General features: G+C 45.7%; 1 protein-coding gene across 5 annotated transcripts in view; it reads right to left on the bottom strand.

Moving 5' to 3' along the window:
* Nucleotides 1-4,772: 4,772 nt before the first annotated feature.
* SVEP1 (sushi, von Willebrand factor type A, EGF and pentraxin domain containing 1) overlaps nt 4,773-20,935 on the bottom strand; it is a 127,438-nt gene continuing 111,275 nt past the window's right edge. For all 5 annotated transcript variants that reach the window (XM_040540192.1, XM_040540193.1, XM_040540194.1 and 2 more), the window contains 5 exons: nt 20,489-20,659; nt 14,830-14,925; nt 12,188-12,283; nt 9,419-9,512; nt 4,773-7,381 (listed from right to left, as the gene is read on the bottom strand). In XM_040540192.1, coding sequence (XP_040396126.1) covers nt 7,351-7,381; nt 9,419-9,512; nt 12,188-12,283; nt 14,830-14,925; nt 20,489-20,659 — 488 coding nt within the window. In that variant the 3' untranslated portion in view covers nt 4,773-7,350. The remainder of the gene's footprint in view (nt 7,382-9,418; nt 9,513-12,187; nt 12,284-14,829; nt 14,926-20,488; nt 20,660-20,935) is intronic.

Raw genomic sequence — 20,935 nt, 5'->3', positions numbered from 1 at the left:
AAGACCAAGGGGTTTATCTGGGTGCTGGTCAGTGTCTGTCAAACGCTGTCCGGCTGGTGCCCACGGCAGGCTTCCCCTACCTATCCAGAGTCCTCTGCTGAGGCTTGCTGTGCACCGAGGGGGTTGCTGACTGTCAGTTAAAGCAGCCAGCTCCATACACGCTGCACGGCCTGGCTTTGGGAAGCCCCATCCTCATCGAGGATGCTCGCTCAGCGCCGCGGTGGCACCACCAGCAGCCCCAGGCGCAGGCGAGCCGGCTGCCGAGAGCGGAGCCCCAGGTGGCGCAGGAGGTGAGTTGTGCTCCACGTTTCAAAACCATTTCCTCCCGAGGATGAATGGCTCGAAAAGAAATGCAGCTTGATGGGGGACAAAGGCTTTTCCAACCAGGCGCTGGGTTATTTTTCAGGTGCGTCACGCTTTGTCGCCACCAGCGGCCGGGCGCTCAGCTGAGAGCGTCAGGAGGAGCCTCGTCAGGCGACACGCGGAGCTATTTTGCAGCCCGCAAATTTCCTCTTGCCCTGACATGCTGCTCCTGCTTGCAGGGAGTGCCGGCAAACTTTTTCTCCTTGCAGGAGGGGCAAAGCCCTTCAAAAATGTGACCGGCCCTGCACAGGCGCAGCCCGGATGCACCGGCAGGGCATTCCTGCATGGGGCCGGGGCCTCTCCTCCATAGCAGCTTTTTGGTAGAGCGCCTTGCAGGGGTTGTTTTATTTTGCTGGTCTGTCCCCACGTGGTGCTCCTCTTGTTGACCTGGACGTGGGATGGGGACAGGACCTCTGCAGGCGGTGCTGAGCGGGGAGGTGCTGCCCTGGAGCACAGGAGCAGGGCTGACAGCGAGCTCGGCAAACTGGAAGAGCCATCTGAAAAACAAAAGGGATTGGGCTGAAAAAGGGCAAGTGTGACCACCTTGTGCAAACCACCTTTTCCTGCCCCGGCAGCATGTCCGGGAAGCTCCAGTCCCTTCTCACAAGGTTCTTCTGGAGCAAAGGAAAAGGGAAAAGCACCTCCATCAGCAAAGGATGTGAAAAAAAGCCATCATCTCTCCTGTCCCAGGTGCCCATGGGGTGCTCGGCCACCAGGAGAGGTGGTCCTGGGGCAGGTAGGGCTTACGCGGGGTAGGCGAGCTCCCCACCTCACCTCGCTGCTCCCTCCCCGCCTTCCTGTGCAATTAAAGCAATCAGCAACAACAACACCCCCTGGGGACGGCCAGCAGGTGTGCTAATGAGGAGGAAGGCAGTGAAGGTGTGTTTTGTCCTCCCATTCCCCACCTGGCGCCAGCCTCCAGCTCGGGCACGAGGTGGCTTCTGCCTGGGCTTCGTTTGCAGCCACGGGGACTGGGAGGTGGTGGCACTGGGTGACGCGGGACAGCCCGTGTGTGTGCCACCAGGAGAGGATGCCATCTGCGTGCCCTGAGCCTGCCAGCCGGACATCATCACCACCTCCGTGGGAAATAATCAGACGGGAAGTGGGAAAGTGGTTTTGGCACTGCTTTTGGGGACAGGACAGTGTCTGGAGCAGGGCTGGGGTCATGGAGGTGGGGTGGGAAGGGGGTGCTGCAGCTGCAGTCGGGAATACCTCGGGCACAGCCTGGGTCTTACCAGGCAAGCCCAGCCAGTGGCAAACAGAGCTCTGACACAGCTGGCTGCCTTTGAAGGATTTTTCTATTTATTTATTTATTTATGTATTTATTTTCCCTTGTTCTACTAGGGGCCTTCTTCAGCAGCAAATACGCCTTTGCAATCCTTCCCCATCAGGCTGCAAAAAGGGCATGGCAAGCCTGGGAGCCAACACCCCCCCCCCCCCCCCCCCCCCCCAGCTCGAGACTCAGGTTTTTGCCCACTGCCTCTTTTTTATTCCTCCCTGCTGATTTATGGTCCTGGTGACCCCCCTGTGTGATGTGTGATCGGCAGTGTGGTTCCCCAGGGGTTTCCCACACCCTTTGAGGCAGAGGCGAGGTGTGGGACACCCCCTCCTTCATCCCCAGAGGAGCTGCAACACCTCTGAGAGCCCAGCTGGGTGCGAGCCCTGCCCGGGGGCCATCGGCAGCACCGAGGGGCTGGGGTTGGTGCCGCAAAGCCCCAGCACAGGCTGGATCTCCCTGTCTCCACTGCACATCAGGGCAGATCACTCAGTGCCTGTGCGTTACTCCCCCTGTCTTTGCAGATAGCATCGGTACCGCCAGCCTTGCTATGGAAATTAACTACGCGTGGCTGCGGTCGGCAACCGAGCCATGCCGGAGCCCATCTGCTGAGGATCTGGGCTGCATCGCTTGGCCCAGCAGCCCGGCACTGCACCAGCAGCAGCAGCAGAGCCAAGCCAGCCCTGCTGCAGCCATGCTTTGCTCCTGCACGCAGCTTCGTGTGGACACGACTGGGAGACCAAAAGGCGGAAGAGGAGAGCTCTCATGTAAGCCAGCACCTCCACCTCTGCCATCTGCTTCTCCCTCTGCTGACCTAAGGTGCAGTTACGGATGGCCCTGGAAATGTAGGTGGGAGGACAGGGCTCCTGCTTCTTAATCCTCAATGTCTGTGTTTGATGCTTCCCAAAGTGTCGGTGCCAGTGCATCCCCGGGCAGGCTGTCTGCATTCCTCCCCTTCACTCCTTCTCCTCTTTCCATGAATACCCTGCAAGGACCCAGAAAACAGCAGGAGCCTCTTCAAAACAGAGGCCTGCCCTCACGCCTCCCTCCCCAGAGGCACATTCGCTTTATTTTATTTTATTTTATTTTTTTGCTCAGGAAGCACCGACTCGTCATTCCCAACTTTAATTTCACGTCATTTCCCCCTTAATATGATCATCCTCCCTTTATGTAATTTGTTCCCACAGTTGCTCGCAGCACCTCCCTGCTCATTACCAGCAGGATTAATTAATGAGCTGCTTATCCCTTACCCCAGATCGTTAACCCAGCTATTTAATAAAATCCAACCAGACACCCGGCCTCGCAATACCTGACTGGGCTCCTGCACCCCGCGCCAGGCGCCGGGCAGACATCTCTCCTGCATGGGCAGCAGGCACGGGTGCTCCTATTTCTTGTAATCCCGCAGTGACTCAGCCTGCTTTTAACTGCAGGGTGCACTAAGCACCCTTCATGTCTCCCTGGCGGGGCCCTACACTCGCAGCACAGTTTTGTTGAGGTTTCTGTCCTTGCTGCGCTGTGCGGCCCCCCGTTTTGCCCTCCTTGCTCTTGGCCACGTGCCCAGATGCTGGGATGGATCTGAACTGGTGCTGGTCTGGGCTGGCCCACGCTGCCGTAGCGTCGTGGTTTTGGGAGACAGGGGACACCAGGACAGAAGTGAGGTGCACACATAAGCTGCCCTGATTTTGCTGTGTCCCTTCATGTGGGTGTCCCCACCACCAAGAACAGTATCACAGAATGGCTCAGGTTGGGAGGGACCTCAAAGATCACCTTGTTCCAACCCCCTGCCATGGGCAGGGACGCCAAGCCACGAGGAGAGCAGTTGAGGTGGTAAGGTCGTGTTCCTTCCCGTGCTTTTATCCAGTCGCCAAAAAAGCGATCTCAAGTCTATAGCTGAGACCGTGGGCTCCCCCACGGGAAGACACTCCTTGTCTGAAGGCATTTACGCTCCCCTCAGGGCTCTGCAGGGAGGCCTGCCCTTAATAATGACGACAATCGTGCTTAAATCTCACCTGCTTTTATCTGCAGTGCTTTGGTGGAGAACAAAAGGGTTGTCTTTCCCATGAAAGGGGAAGATGAAGTGACCTGCTGGTGGTGTCACAGCACGATACTAGCAGGGAAGAACCAGATGTCCCCTCCACCAGGCCACACGTGCAGGGTGAGGTGGTCACCCTGGTCCATCCCCAGCCTATCTTGCACCCAAGATCCATGTCTATCACCCCGTGAAGAGCAGTGTCTTTTATACAGAGGTACAAGCGTCAGCAGCTCCCTCCAGCTTTTCAGCTTGTTTGACTTTCAGGGCAGGGCGAGAGCCCTGCTCCCACCGCTCTTCCTTTTAGTTAGGGCTGTGCTCTGTACTTCTACAGCTTGAAAGCCCACGTGCAAGGGCAGCCCAGCTGTTCCCACGCGGTATTATTAGCAGTATTTAGAGGATTAATGTTGTTTGTAGATTTGCCTCTTTCCTATCAGATGCACATCAACTTTTAGGGCTTCGTTAGCAGCACTCTCTGTAACCTCGTGCCACCTTCTGGGCTGGTGGGTTACGGGAAGGCTTTGAAACTCTACTTTTGGCACTCTGAAATCTCCTCTTGCTACACCCATGTATCAAAGCACGGAAAGGCTTAGTAACGTTACCTGAAAAAAACCCACACCCTAAATCTTTTCACTGCGATGTCATACACACTCCTTGTGTGGAGGTGTGGTATTGGAGTTACAGTTTTCTTTCTGTTATTGTACACTTTTTACCTCGATTGTCTCTGAGTATAGAGGTCTCCATGGCTTTAAAAATTCCACTGCCAGTGCAGAATGAAACAAGTTGAATCTCCATCTGGAGTCAGCAGTGAGTGGAGCAGGTTTTAAAGCATCTGTTTGTGCCAAGGATAAGCTCAGCCCCTACGGGTTTTGAAATGCACTCTAACGGCAGAGGGGATCTGAAAAATTACGTGCTAACTGCATTTTAATCTGAGGATCTGGGATAATACAGCACACATATCTAAGATTACTGGCAATTATTTCATCTTTTTCTCTGAGCAGAGCTCTGTTTCCATAATACTCATGATCTTCCATCAGGTTCAAAAGGGTAGCTAGACATTGTTGTTGCTAGGTGCTATGAAAAAAATGCAATATTGCCTCTGTATGGGTACTAAACAGGGTGCAACTTTATTTACAGTGTAAAGTGCATCACACAGAAGTCGTTTAACACACACAACAAGCAGTGACATAAATGACAATACAGCACAGAACGGGGAAGGGAAAATGTTCCAGCGAGTATCAAAGCATCATCAACAGCACTAATATAACAGCCTCTAGTTTCAGCTACTCTGTCCTACCACCACATCAGCTTATGAAACGTATTGACTGAGTATATCCCCAAACTCCATGTACTAGTCACTAGTGTGAAGCTGCAGTGCTAAAAGCCAACCCTCAGCCCCAAAAGTCTCCAGCGATGTCCCGCCAGCTCTGAGCACCTTCCTAACCACAGCTGTCTTGCTCTGGAGATCACCAGGGCAGTGAGGGCACGTACCAGAGAAGCACACTGAAAACGCGACCATTTACGTTTTAAAACATGAGAGTGACATAAATAAAAGATCTGCTTTTCTGGCTGATGCACTCTTTCCCTTGACGTATCCCACGTTGCTCACTGCAGCGCACTCATCCACTGTTTACAGCAGCAAGAAGGTCAAGGAAAAAAAGCGCCTACACGTGGTGGCGACTATGTGATGAAGCATGGATATTACTTATTAAACACCACCTTGAACCAAAGTTGTAAACACTGATGGCTGTCAAGTTGGGAGCCAGAAGATTGTGGCTATGTGTTATCCATGACAAACAGAAGCTCACAGGAACTGAAACAACAACTCTTCAGCTGGTTGCAGCTCCTACCAGGAAGGAACCTGCAGTCAAATTTGGCTCGTCCCGTAACAACTCCTATTCCTTACCTATTTTCTTTTCTTCCAGCTGGCTGAAAGCTCTTCCTGGCTCACAACTTCACTTGTTTCTTCTGGGGTTTTTGCATGTTCACTTGTTTTGGTCTTGGGCTTGTTTGGTCATAACAGCCATCAGTTATGTGTCAGTATTTTCTAGTGGCCTAGTCCCATAGCTATCAGCTCATTTTTGGGTCATATCACATTTCTCTCATGCATTCATAAAAGGAAGGTAAAGTTATAAAGGGGGAAAGGGTGGGGCAGGGTGTGCACACTCATAATCCAGAGGGTAACTAAGCAGTAATGTCGCAGAGAACAAAATTTATTCCTCCTTCTTTTGTAGTGTTGGCTGCCAGTCATGCTTTTTTATTATTACTGGGGAAAATGGAGCTTCTGATGAATGGTTCTCAGGTTCTCACCCTAACATCTTCTTTCATAGGTCAGACTTTTTGCTATCTGAAGATATAATTAGCAAAACATTTGACCTCATCACATGTATGTGATTTCCACCTTACAATTTCACCACACCGCTTAACTGTAGGTAAGCCTTGGCATCTCGGTTCACTAGAGCATGACTTAATGACGGCACTCAAGTATGCGTTGCTCTCACATGCAATGGGATCGGCAGTGTGCAAAAGAGAAATCTGACAGCACGTGAGCTCTCAGTATTTCTTTTCCTGCCAGGCATTTCTGCCCGTGTGTGTGTTCAAGAGAGGCCTTTTCCAGTTCTCTGAGGGTTCTGCGTAACGCAAATACCACCTTTCTGTAAGCAAATAGCAAAGTTTCACCTGTAAACACTACTGTGCCTTCTCTCCCTACTCCAGGGCTAGTCAGGACTCAGAACCTGTGCATCAAAAGCCTTTACTTGGCAGGCAGCTGCTAGACATGTGCTGCGTAATTTACACAGGAAAGGGGTGCTGGTTGCAGGCAAGTGGTGGTGAGTCCCATGCCAAGTGGGAAGCATCGGTTTCAGCGGTCTGACCACTGCCCACTGCTGCACCCTGGATTATCCAGCCCTAAGAATGAAACCTGAGCTGCCTGTAAATCAAAAAGCCTCAGAGGCTGTTGTTGCCTAGACAGTGTCTGTCTTTCTCCAAACGAAATGATGTTCTCTCATCTCTTTTACATTTTTGACCGTTTTACCAATAAATGTCAGGTAAAATCCATGTCAATGCCTTCCATTAAGTCACTTTCCAAGGACGCTAGTGTCACATAATGAACATTACAGAATGTTCTTATGTCTACCAGAAACTCTGGTTACAATATGGGCTTTATCAGATGTACTTCTAATTTACATCAGCGTGAGTTCAGAAACAGGCCCGGCGCGAAGTTCAGCTGCTTGGTTAGCCTTACGTAACTATTCTTTACTATTGGATTGCTGGATTTCAATGTGCCTTGGCAGATGATAAGCAGAATTGCCACATTATTCTGTTTAATCACGGTTGGCAGTATAGTACGTTTTAATTAGCTTACTGTGTGTAAGAAATGGGAGGGACCATTCACCATACACAACTCCTTCCTCAGTGGACAGGAGGAATCTTTGCTTTTGTATATGTATGTGTGTATGGTGTGTGTGTAGCAGCATATATTTGATAATACTTTTGTAAATGGAAAATACAGAGGATTTCTTTTAAAATGGAGTGTATAGAAAAAATATATCACAAAAAAAAATACAAAACAAGGGAGCTGGGGGGAAGGGAAGCAATGGATGTGATTTACACTGCATTAGATTCCAAGCCCTGGTACCTAGGTTGAAGAAAGGTTTCTGAGTGTAAAACTGCAGCTCTGCTGTTAAAAGGGATAGAATCCAGCCTTCCGTTTCCTGTGTCAAAACAAAACAAACAAAATAAAATCAATGCTGTGGTGAGCATACAGAGGAAGACCAACAGCGAGGCATGTGGTGAAGGTGTCTGAAACTGCACCAGGGATTAGAGGGCCATAGCTCAAGGCAGTACATAGAGAGGGAAAGGGAGGGAGATGATGTCTAATGTAAACCATGACTCATCATGGACTGGTTTGGAGCTCATCTAGTCCTGGATGCTGATAAAAGCTTCTGGCCCTTTCAGCTTCCCCTTATAAATCACACCTAGTTAACCCGCAACAGTGAATCTTTGCTATCATGGCACTTACTCCTGTTCTGCCTGTATAGTTTTTGAGTCCTCAGCACAGTATCATACCCAGTAAAGAGCCACCGGGAGCGAGGCCAATGTTTAACAAAATACAGAACAGATCCGACTGCCTGTTTCTGTCATCTTCCCTCAGCCCCTCCAGTTCTGTGTGGGAAGTTTCCTCTTAAACAACCCTTGAAGGGATGAGCTATTGGACCACAAAACTACAGGGCCAATGGTCCACCTTCTGTCCGGTTTCACAATGCTGCTTGTAGCTGTGGACCTGCACAAAAAAAACAAAAAACCAAAAAAACCAAACCAAACCAAAAAAACCCAACCACCCCACAAAAAAAAAAAAAAATCAGAAGACAACAAAAAACCAAACCAAACCAAACCAAAACCAAACAAACAATACACACACACACAAAAAATAATAACAAGAGGAGTCCAGTTTGGTAACAGCCTGAAACTCTCAGAAGGTTATTCTCAGTGATAAACTCTAGAATTTTTGGCTGATAAATCCAGTGGATTTGGGCTCCCCTGCTTCATATTCTAAATGGAAATATGATCAGACTTTAGATCTGTAACTTTCAGCCTAAAGCCAAATACTGTTTGTTGGCAGGAAATTTAAGCTGCTTCACTTACATATATATATATATAAGCACAAATGAAAACTATTCATTTTGGACAACATAATTTCTGAAGCAGGTACCTCTTCTGGAGCTTTAAGATGAATGGTACATGAGAGAGACAGGCTGTCATGGCTGGTGAGGAGTTGAGGTACAAATATTTTTGCCAGTATGTGTTTCATGGCCCTCATTAATCTTCCATGTGGGGAGCAGAAGAACTCAAGCTGCATGTTGTGTTATTGTATCTGATTCCTGACCACAACAACACCCTTACAATTCCACCTGCCTTCCATCTTCAGGGCTGTAAATGCCTCTTAATGGCAGTGTGGAACAAAGCAGCTTTCCAAAGGTAAGCTGGGTCCTGCTCAGACTCCCCTGGAAGCCAAATGCCCAAACTTCACTAATCATCTTTAAAAAACAAAGCTGCAATTAAGGCTTTTAAATGCTGCCTCGCATCGCGATGGCAATTGCTGATTTGAAAACCTCCGCTACTGGCCCTGTTATACATGAATCAGCAAACCAAAGCACAAGCACAGGTAAAATTCTGCAACAGAGAGCATACGTGAACAAGATCTTAGCCCAGTCCTTGTGGCTCCTGGCGCAGGGATGGCACTGGCAGGCAATCTGAACTGGGACTTGACTCAGAGTCACTGCGTTTTACTCTAAATAATGACACCACCCAACACTAAGTGTAAGAAGAATTATCATTTACAACGCCTGTTGCATAGCCCTAGTCTGCAACTTGGACCCAGCTGAGGTATACAGAGTTCAAACTGAATGCTTGCTGAGAGTAGGCAACCCGACTTTCCTGAAGAACATCCTGTACTACATCAGAGCAAACAGCTCCACTTACAGCATCACAATAAGGCTAAACCTTGCAGGTTTGCCTGCTTGCTCACACATAAATGTACCATTTCCTGTGATTTCCATACGTTTGGCAACCACTTGGCAGAGCAGTCTCTAAGGTCTTTCCAGACTGCCCATAAACGGTGAGTTGTCCAGTTACCACTGATTTACAGGACCTAGAGATGCTCTTCTGCGAAATTAATTGCAGTTCTTCAGAATTACTGCTCAGTAGGAGCCAAACAGCATAGCCATGGGAGAGCACTCAGCAACACTTACCTAGAGCAATCATGTCCAGTCCATGATGAGGGGCAATAACATCGATTTGGTCGTATGCACTTCCCACCGTTTAAACAAGGCGACTGGCAAACGGCTGCGTACAAATGTACACACAGATTGCGTTAATGAGAATACCAAATCGAAGCTGTTAAGGAACGGCACACTGAAAATCCAGCCTGCATTGTTCCGTTACAGACTGCTCTCAAAGCTACAACAGTAAATGTCAGCTTCGGGTTTCTTGTAAAAGATGATTTGCTTTGGAAAGGGCAGTCTTAGAGGCTCATCTCTGCTGAATGTGATTCAAACCTCTCTACTAATTCTGTTGTCTGCTGCACTGTATGAGCTGCATGGAAGAGCCAGTACATGTTTTTATGTTGCCTTAAAAATTCTGTTCTTTTTGCCCCAGATTGAGGCAGAAAAGGAATGCAAGTGGGAGCAGGAGGAGGGATTAGAAAAGTCATAAGATCAACAGAAAAATAGGCCTCATTTCTAGGAAGAAAACGTAGATGTTTATTTGACAGGAATGTGATGGCTGAACAGCAGCCAGGACAAGCAGAAACCAGATGTGGTAAAAAGTCCAGAAAGAGAGAGAACAAACAGGGAGTTAAAGGTCAAAAAGCCATTTACACATCAACAGCAGGCAAGGAGTAAGAGTTCACACAATGGCACCTGTATGGAGACAAGGAAAGTAAGCAGAGAATGACAACAAGTTCCTGGAAGGCACTGGATATCCCTGAGATGTGTGACTAGGGGGTATGGGGCATTTGAATTAGAGAACAAGCACAAGCCTTCCTCATATGATAGTGCCGGGTGAGCTGGGAAACAGCTGCACCTGCTTTTGCGTGGCAGCCAAACCTAAGGATATCAGGCAGCCAAACAGAGAAAGTGAAAGCTTCGAGTCTTCCTATCAGTTTTGAGACCAGGAGATAAAGCACCACACAATTTACAGAACAGATTCAGAGGCTCACTTAATGAGCTCCTTCCTACACAAACATTTCTAACACCGGGTTGCTGAAAAGCATGAAGTCTTTTAAGCAGATAACACCATATTAAGAGGATAGACTTAAAGACACCAGGGAAGACAACCTTTGGTAGTACTTTTGCCAGTAATATGCATCACTGGAAACACTGATTAGAATAGAATTACAGGAAATGGAAATGAGTAATCCCAGGAATGTGTAAAGGAGATGGAAATATTCTACTTGATTCCTCTGGGCCAAAACACAAACAAACAATGGCAGGAGGTTATAAAGAGAGACCATCCCTGTGCAATTAAGTGTGCCGGGCTTCTCATATTGAAAATGACTTCAGATTCTGGAATGAAGAATATGAATGAAACATCTTCACCTCTTACTTCATTTACCTAATTATTCCTGTGAGTCCAGCAGTTAATCCAGATATTTCCCATTTCACTTTGCTCTGTTATGGTAAAATGTCACAACCAGGAAGTGAAACAAGAAGTGGTGTAGTAACTTCATAAATGGTGCTTGTGTACTTTGTTGAATGGATTTTGGCACAGATGGAGTTGTCCACCAGATTTTTTCCTTGAGCTACTGAGAAGCAAGTCAGCCTAAACAGATTTGAATTGCTGGCCCAGAACTAAAAAAGCCATCTGTTCTCCTCAAACACCTGTGTTGTTACAGCTGCAATGTTTCCAAAATACTTGAGGAAATACGGCATTACGTGCTAGGCTAGTGTCCCTTCAAAAAACAGCAGTTCTGAGTTAAATTGGTTACTCTGAAATTTTGAACATGAACATTCATTAACAACAGCATGCATTCTTCTTGGAGTTCACCCAATTAACCACTTGAAAGCCCAGCTTTCATGTTAAGGCCCTGTTAGCGCTCAGTTAAGGTGCACCTGAACAACAAAAATACAGTGAGCAAACTCTATAATAATTTAAAAAAGTAGTTAACATTTATTAATGATTGAGATTCAGTAATGACTGAAAGACATTTCAATGATCACTCTGTCACTATGAGTTTTATTGGCTATTTCTACAGGGACAAGTCTTTAAAAAGCTGCCTTTTGTTCAGACTTGTGGAGCCAAGTATGCCAAACCTTGGTTCAAATATTACCCGTAATTGCAAATCAGCTTCACCTAACACAAACTGACTTGCCAGGACACAGGTCTGGCACCTAGAATCGCTCCCCTGACTACCCTGCTGTGCTACATGCCATTGAAACTCAGTTAGGTGCAAGCAACAGATCCACTCTGCACATTATGTTTGTTCACAGAACTTAGGTGATACCTAAGTGATCCATGAAACCATTAAACTCAACCATCCTTAAATACATCCTTGCTTTGCTCTGCCATCTCTTATTATCTTTGCACTTAGGCACCAAGTGGGAATCCCCCACACCAGACAGCTGTGCGGTGAGAAACCTCAGCAAAACCTGCAACTTGCTTCTGAGTCCACTGGTGAAATACGTACAGTAATGAGTGAGTACATAAACAATGTCCTGGCTCTTTTGTGAAACTCATATACTATCCTCTCGCTACTGTACTTCTTTTTGCAGACAGCCCTCTTCTGAATGCTGTTTGTCCTTTCTGGGACTAAATTTCTCTGAGGATTGTTAAGATGCATCATGGACTACTCTGAAAATAGTCTGCAGCTGAGGACAGCAAATGCTCAGGGAATATTATTGTAGGACTGGGTTTTCCTGTGAGAAGCCTATGAGTTGCTACAGAGTCCTTAGTAAACTGTGCTATGTATTGACAGCAGTCACAAAAAATGCGAAAAAAAATGCAGGTAAAAGGCGTTTTACCCGTATGGCACCGTGATCCAGTCCATCCAGCGGGGCAGTCACACTGGTAAGGAGCCACACAGCGACCTCCGTTGAGACACGGCAGAATGCATATTGCTAAAGAGAAGGGAAGAGAACCAGTGAGAATAATAATCTCTGCAAGTGCAGAGGAAGGTGTGTAAGAAAAGAACTTACATTTATTTAGAAACTCTACTCTCGAGGTGTTTGTATGCAGCATCAGAGAAGTTGAGCACAATCAACCCACAAGGCACGAGCAGCAACTACCACTGGCTTGGTGGGCACAGAAGAGAAGGAATGGTGACAGACAACGCACAGACTGAAGCAATTTCTAGAGTCCTCGAGATGCCTGTAGGCTCTGTGCTCACTGGAAAGGAGCCAGGCCTGTTTGCTTGTTTCTCACCTGTAATACCCATAGACAATGCCCACCTCTGCAATGGTGGTTAGCAAAAATCAGTTCACGCTTTAATCACAAGTAACTGGAGTATTTCTGGATTCCCTAGGGTTCCACAGTGCAACATCCAAAACAAGGGAACTACATGCTGCTCGTAGGAAAGCCCTGGTCTGGACCAGGGAAAACATGCTGGGACAGGTGACACCACAAGCCTCGCAGTGAGAGACAGCTCCGGCAGTACAAGGCATTTTGGGTGCAACGGGCTGACTGTGGCTGTAAGCTTTGGGGAACAAAGACACCAGAGCACTGCTGCGTCATACCAAGTAGTTGATGGCCCATGACCAATCAACCTATGCTGTGCCAATGAGGACATCTGCAAAATGTTGCAATGTGCAAACTGTTTGTGATTTATGTACTTTTGTACATAAAGGTGTATGTATATAAAAGATTTAAATACCTTTCAGTACTTGAAGGGGACTTACAAAAAAGATGGGGAGCAACTCTTTGCTCAATCAGATAATGACAGGATGAGGGAAAATGGTTTTAAACTAAAAGAGGAGAGATTTAGACTAGAGGTTAGGAGGAAATTCTTCAGTCAGAGAGTGGTAAGGCCCTGGCACAGGCTGCTCAGAGAGGTTGTGGGTGTCCCATCCCTGGAGGTGCTCAAGTCCAGGCTGGATGGGGCTTTGGGCAACCTGGTCTGGTGGGAGGTGTCCCTGCCCATGGCAGGGCAGTAGAACTGGGTGATCTTTGAGGTGCCTTCCAATCCAGGCCATTCTATGATTTCTATGATTCTATGATTTAAGAACCTTCATAAAATTACCATCTCTACTACCCTAACTGAATGGAGTACTTGTGTGAACATGCTCTCACAGGAGCAAGAGTTGAGCTGGGCCTTGAATTTGGACCCATGTGAGGCACTTCTAAGGGATTTTTATTCTGGGAGGATGGATGGGGGCTGCAGAGGACTGATGGACGCAGTTTCTTCCTCTTCTGCTGCATAGTAGAGATCAAGCTGAGCAGGTACAGTCAGCTTGGGTAAGAAAGGAATGGTGAAATTCTGGGAGTTCACGGGACTAATCTATATCACCAAGATTTACTCTTGTCTATATCATTAAATGAGTAGTGCTCTGCATGTTTTTCAAGGTGGTCAGGCCTTTCTCAGAAAGATGTACCTGTCTTACTATCTGTGAAATGTACAATGAGGTAGGAAGCGACTGAATTATATCAAAACTCTGTGGCCTCACCTGGGGCTTGGCCCTGACAGATCAGCGCTCACTGCTAGCACTCAAAAAGCCCTTTGACTTCCAGAACAGGCCCTCAGTACCAAAGACTAAACCTATCTTTTCTGTTCACTGCTGTACCTTGCTTGACAAGCAATACTGCAGAATTAAGGTGGCATTAACCAATTGTGGAAAGCCTTTTCTCCTCATTACCTATGTCAAAATAAAGAAAAAAAATAAAAGAGGGCTATTGCCTGTGTCTGCCTAAACTGTAATCTAACTAGTCAGCTGTCTGTTCATTTTCCCCATAAAGGAAAACGGTCAGAACTGGGATGACAGATCAAAATGTCTAGGGGCACAGAATTTGTCTTCTGGTTCTGAAGAATGCATTAGGTATCGTTACTAATGTTAAGGTAAGGAAATCAGTTGTGGCATTCCCAACACAATTCTGCCAGGCACAGGGCTCAACCCCCCTCCTACTGAAAACGTCCAACATACAGGGCCGAGTTTGAATGCTTGGCTACGGTGGTACTGCCAGCATAAGGGCATGACCTCACCAATCCTTTGTGTTAAGAGCACTGCCAAAGAAATGGGAAATATGGCAAAACCTGGCATCTCCAATGCCACCCAGAGAAGTTCTGACCGACCCAGAAGTCAGCTTTGGCTGTTCCCAACCAGAACAGATCCAGTTCTCTAATTACACAGCGGCCCAGGCCAGGAAAAGCCAGCCTAGCATTTGTGGGGCAGTGGAACACAGGTCACGAAGGACAGGACGGAAAAGGTGCCACAGCTATTATCTGAGCAGCTATTACTATCACAGCTGTATTACCTTTTTATTGGTGTTAGAGGATGGCCATTTGTCTAGAAACAATCAATTGCTTAGTCATTTCTAGTCTAATTTGTCAAGCAGAATGAAGTTACGATTTTTATGTTTTTGGCTCTTATGCCTTTAATTTTCCCACTAAGCAGTAAATTCACTTGTCTCACCTAAAACATCCTTAAAAATTACACTTGTGGATGATACATACGCTCTTCACAGAGACGACCCATCCAGCCATCTGGACACGAGCAGGCATTTGGTCGCTCACAGACTCCACCATTCTGACACGGGAACCGACAGACAGCTGAAAACAGAACAATTTCATGACCATCTCAAGAAGGTTAATTAGAAAATCAGTAATTCAGAATCTTAGACAGATTTTTGCAGTTGTAAGGTTTCATGCAGGACAAACAGACACAGTAAAGCTCAGAAGCTTAACTTGGTTTTGATTTCAAGGGCGACATCATTTTCTAGCTGTGTGCATGTGACTAGGTATGGTAAGCAAGAGCACGGAGGGAAGCATACATAATACTTTCCTCTTTATTTACAGTGCACCGTTAAAACAACCCATTAATGTCCTTGAACAATGGCAAGAATGAAAAATAATATGTTTTTAGAATGGTCTGGTAAATTATCTGGACAATGCTTCAAGGCTAATACTGTGCTTTACTTGTTTTTCCCCCCCCACAAAAACTATTACCCATTTTTTTCCTCTTCTTGATAAAATCAAGCTTCCTTCTAACCTTGGTATGAAGCACCAAGATAATGCTGTCTGGCACAACACAGGGTTTGTCGAAAGTGAGATAAAACACTGCGGTTGCACACGGAATTTTTATTGCACTATCATCCAGAGTAATGAGGAGTGCCCTACAAAGGGTGCAACAGTGGCACAGCAAAGTGTTTACCTGTGGAACCAAAAGCATGATTATAAACCTCACTCAGCATTCATGCTGACTGCTTTTCTGTGGCTCACATACCTGCTAATAAATACTTGATCATACAAGTGACGAATTTGAAGCGGGCTCTAACACACCATCCCAGTAAGTTGCCTGAACTCAATAGGCTTTGGACTTCATCATCTTTTGTACAACATTGCACTGTATCTTGGCTAATATTTCCAGGAAAACCAGGACTACTTTACAAAACTGGGTGGCAAGCTAAGTACAAACACATTAGACTTAAAGATCATTGGAGAAAGTACAATCCCTCTCATGTTCACGTACATGCCATATACATAAGATCAAAAAATGTGGCTTCTAGATGGTACTACAGAACAAATAAGTAATCAGACAAACTTCTAATTAGTGGTAGTTATGAACACAGAGTAACCTCAGGAAACTCAGTCTGAACTGTTAATTGCATCCTATCTTCAATTAGTTACTAGCTGAGCAAAATAAGGCTGTTTAGCCTTTGAAAGTATTTCAGATCTTTTTCAATGTTAGTATTAACTACAAGCAGTGGCTAAGCACACTGGTTCAGACCTGACTTCCACACTGGAAAGAATGCAAATCTTGCACTGACAGAGCAGAACTTGAGTCACTCTGCAACTAAACCATGCCAAGCTGCAAGTTACAGCTTGGAGTCCATTGAAAGCCTTAGCTGAAGCTTTAGCTTTTTTAAAAACTCAAGAACTTTCCCATCAAATGTCATCTGATAATGAGATTGGGAAGAGACCTTATGCCCTGACAGGTTCACAGAAGTTGCAATATTTTCAGAGGTATTTGGAACGATCTTTGTTGTAAAGATATCTAAGAATATACAGACAGCTTGTCTCTAGGTGTTGACTGAAGTGGAACAGTGTGCCAAATAGATTTCTTCTGTGCAATGAAAAATTATGAAAGTTGAATCAAAAAGTATTTGAAGTTTTGAAGGCGTCTGTGATCCAGACCACTGAAAAGATATTCCATGAAAGTATAACAGGATGTTAAGTAAAGGGCTGGTATATAAATTAAAAGCCAAGTTAAATTCAAGGCCACCCCCCACGTGGTTTCTGCAATTTATTCTCTCTCATGCTGCTGATGGAGAAGATGTGGACATTTCATGAGTTGCAGAAGTTGCTTTGGATTCAGGATCTCAGTCAGAGGTATGCTTCTATTGGATTTTTGCCCAGGACCCCTGGTTGTGAAACTCTGAAGAATTAGTAAGTACCATGCCTAGGTGTGCTCTTGTTATACACCAGTTTACACAGGGAGAGGCTCTATGTGTCTGTAGCTGTAGGGATTATTATTCACTCAGCAGACAAAAATAGAGGAAGGCTTGGAGCAAGAAATTAAGCTGGGATCTTGTTCTCTTTTTCTACTTCTGTGAAAGCAAGCAGGAGAAATGCAGTCCTGATCTACTGAAGAAGAAATGGGAATCATTAATTGCAACTTCAGTTTCTGGTAGCACATCTCACATCCACAGTATCAGTCTTAATCTTTGAGACTCCACACTTTATAAATCCATGCTGATAATTATTTCCAACCATTACACTGCAGCAAGACCAATTTGTGTAAGAAGAGGTAAAAAAAAAGATTTCATTTCTGCCAAAAAACTTTTATTGGTAGCAAGTGAACAGTTTCCTGATGCCTCTGCTGCCCCTCAGAATGCTCATCTGCTAGCTGGGTACCAACCTTTTGGTTAGCTGCTCCATGCCAGAAGACCTCTCCCAGCCAACAAGACATGGGTAGAAAGCAAATACCTGACACAGATTTTAGAGCATTTCAGAGAGGAGACAGAGGAGTTCAACAAGCTGTGTGAATCTGTGAAGTCTGATGAGTTCCACTGGTGTTTATGTTTGTCAGATCCAGCCTAATACTTCTCACCCCTGAAACTCAGATCGGAATCTGGCCTGCAATCACTAGCTAGTAGTGATTCAGCCAAGTGCAGCTGTGGTTACAGCTCTTCCATAGAAGCCAACAAAGTCTGCTTTTTAATTACAATATTTACGTTAACTAACCTGTTCAACCGGGCCAGTATGTTTCAAGCAGGCTTAGGACATATTAATAATCAGCTCACAGAGCCAAAGAGAAGAAATGCAGGATGAATCATTGCAAACAGTGCTTTCATGTTGCTTCTGATGTACACCACAAAGGCTTGGGTCCTGTAGGCCTTTTGTTAGGCAAATCCCCCAAATGAATTATAAAGCAGTTCTGGAAGAGTATTTTGACGTGTGTCATGAAAACACATCAGTCCCCTCAGAAGCATCTTTGGTCCTTTTTAGTTTCCCTTTTAGGTGAAAGGAGGAGGGAAATTGTTATTTTTCTCCCTTAATATACCAAAAGGCAGGTTTTTCCACTTCGTTTAGTTGCACTACCCTGATCATCTGTCCACCTCATCACTTTGTATTTCAAAATAATCCCAACACTTATTCCTCTGAATAGTCCCATGAATTCAGTGGTATTGGAAACAGGATGTTTAGCAGTTTTTTGCATATCATCCCTTTCAGTTTGTTAGCCAACAATGGCAAGAACCTCTTTTAGCAGAAGACTACAGCCCTTGGCATAAGGTAGTGTTCTGTGTAACTAAAAACTAGTAAATAAGAATAAAAACTAAAACTGATGATATTAAGGAGGCAGCTGAAGAATGCACAGTGTTACAATCTGGAGATAACATAAAAAGAAATTGCTAACAAACACCTAGCTTAGGTAGAGTAGCTATTGTGCTGAGATCCCTTGAATTCTGTAGCCTCCACAGTTTAGAAGGAAATAATAAAATCCTAAGTAAGCTTTTCAAAAAGGACTTGATTGTTTGTGAGGGTAAGTTTCCAAAAGGACTTGTGGATAACTCCAGGCATCTGAAATAACTCGGGTGCTTTTACCACAAATCTCCTCTACTTGGCTGCTTGACAGCCCACTCTTCGGGGCAATGCCAAACCATGAGCACATTACTAGCAAAAACATGGTTTTCAGAAGTAGCTTCTCTATTCCTGAAAAGTTCAGGAGTTACAAATCCACTTTACTGGCTCTGTGCCTCCTCAAAACAACCTGCTGATCTGTGATTTTTAGGAAGGCAATTTTAACTATTACATTTGGAATTTTAACAGAGAGCCTGCTTTCACAAAGGAGGGCAACTCAAATTATCTAGGTCTTAACATCCATGTTTTGGTGGCAGAATTCAACAACAATAAAAAAAACACTACCAAAGGGACACTGATTACTCAGGCTAAGCACTGTATAGAAACCTCCAACAGCAAGGGGTTTCTGATCTAAACAGAAAGATGGCAGTGGAGGGAGGAAGTATTGCTGCTTCAATTTTAGACATGCGATGCTGAGACACTTGCAAGGGCAGAGGCAGACCTGACAACTTTGATTGTGATTTTGATGTTTCCAGATCAATGTTCTGGCACGTAGAATCATTAAGGTTGGAAAAGACCTTCGAGATCGTCTGGTCCAACCATCCCCCTACCACCAATGTCTCCCACTAACCATGTCCCTAAGCACCATGTCCAACCTTTCCTTGAACATCCCCAGGGATGGTGACGCCACCACCTCCCTGGGCAACTCGTTCCAATGCCTGACCACTTGTTCTGAGAAGAAATGTCTCCTCATTTCCAACTTAAACCTCCCCTGGTGCAACTTGAGGCCATTCCCTCTCATCTTACTGCTTGTTACCTGTGAGAAGAGGCCAACCCCCAGCTCCCCACACCTTCCTTTCAGGTAGTTGTTGAGAGCAACAAGGTCTCCCTGAGCCTCCTCTTCTCCAGACTAAACAACCCCAGCTCCCTCAGCCGCTCCTCACAGGACTTGTGTTCCAGGCCCTTCACCTGCTTCATACCCCTTCTCCGGACATGCTCCAGGGCCTCGATGTCCCTTCTGTAGTGAGGGGCCCAAAGCCAAACACAGTACTCAAGGTTCGGCCTCACCAGAGCAGAGTACAGGGGGACAATTCTCTTCTGCAGGAATTCTCGAGCTTTGGGAATGTGACTGCTTATGACTGCCACTGATGTGCCCTAAGGTTTTTACTTCTAATGCTCATGTTTCTGAACAGAACACCTAAGGCTCAGTTTGTACTCTAGTGGCTGTTACACCATCTGAGGTAAGATTTCAGGCTGCAGCTAACTCACACAGCTATACAGTGATCCAGCAGCAGTAGGGCTAGTCAAGCTTCTGGTAGGGAAATGGCAGATGGCAAGGTCTCTTCCATAACAGCTGTGTGACCCTTTGTTTTCAGTTAGTGCTTGAATATTCTTATATCTGTTTTTAACTATATAGTTTGTCATCTATGTTTTGTGTTGGTTTCCCCCATTTTCTGCTTAAAATTGATCATTTCTACAAATCTTCGGTGTGAAAGAGTTAATTCTGTAATTTATAGAAGTCAAGGATGGGAAGGTAAGACTTTGTACTTGGTATTTTGTTAAAATCACAAATTTTCTGCAGTACTTAGTGTGCACTATTTAGTGAGCTGTACCAACCTATCCTTAAGTACTTTATTGCAAAAGAGTTTTCAGGAGCTGCCAAGCTCTAAACACAGCAAAAGGCCAACCACCCATTCGATCTCTTACTTGTGTTTTATGCAGTGCTTGAAAAAATGACCAGGAGTGCTTTGTTTGAAACAGCCTAGCATGTCAACAAGATGACTAGTTCTGTATCCTTCTTACAAAAGATGTGGGAAAGAGAATCTGAAGTGTGGGATACAACACTGAGAAAAAAAACACTGAGAAAAAAAAAAAGAGAAACCATAGGGTTAGTAAGGACTAGAGAGAAAAAATCAGGATGACCTCTCTTTCACTTGGAAATAAAGCAACACCCTGCACTTAACATGCCTGGGGTGAAATCACAGCTGCACTGAAACCAGCAAGAATTTGGCTTTTGTTTCTACTGCAGCTAGGATGACACCTCCATGCTTATGGCTAGTTAAGAAATACTTCTGTTCAAAAAAATACTTGCCTTTGCAGGTAGGTGGTGTTGTCCATGTTCCATTTTCTAGGCAAATGCTTCGCAGAGGCCCCTCCAGCATGTAACCACTGTAGCAGGAATAGGTGATCATGTCTCCATACTGATAGAAGCTACCACGGATGAGAGCATTCTCTATGTGAGCTGGGGGCCCGCAAGATATCTCTAAACAAAAGAAATCACCCAGAGGCTGGTGAGCTACAAAGCCTGCATGACATGGTTTCCAACTCTTTTGTTTCCAACAGCTTTGCCCGCAGGACTCAGGAGATGCTGAGACATCTCTGATGAAAATGCAGCAAGCAGGACTTCTCCACAGAGCAGGTACCCACAGGGTGAACCTGTTTGTACTCTCTTGTGAGCACCAGCAAGGATGGAGAAGACCAAAGCGTGGAGAGGACGAGCAACAGCAATTTTAAGTAATGCAACAATGACTGAATCTAC

Source organism: Cygnus olor, chromosome Z (assembly GCF_009769625.2).
Source record: "Cygnus olor isolate bCygOlo1 chromosome Z, bCygOlo1.pri.v2, whole genome shotgun sequence".
In the NCBI taxonomy this organism is placed as follows: Eukaryota; Metazoa; Chordata; class Aves; order Anseriformes; family Anatidae; genus Cygnus; species Cygnus olor.
Note: the sequence above shows the minus strand (reverse complement) of the source record. Positions and strands in the feature narration are given on the sequence as shown.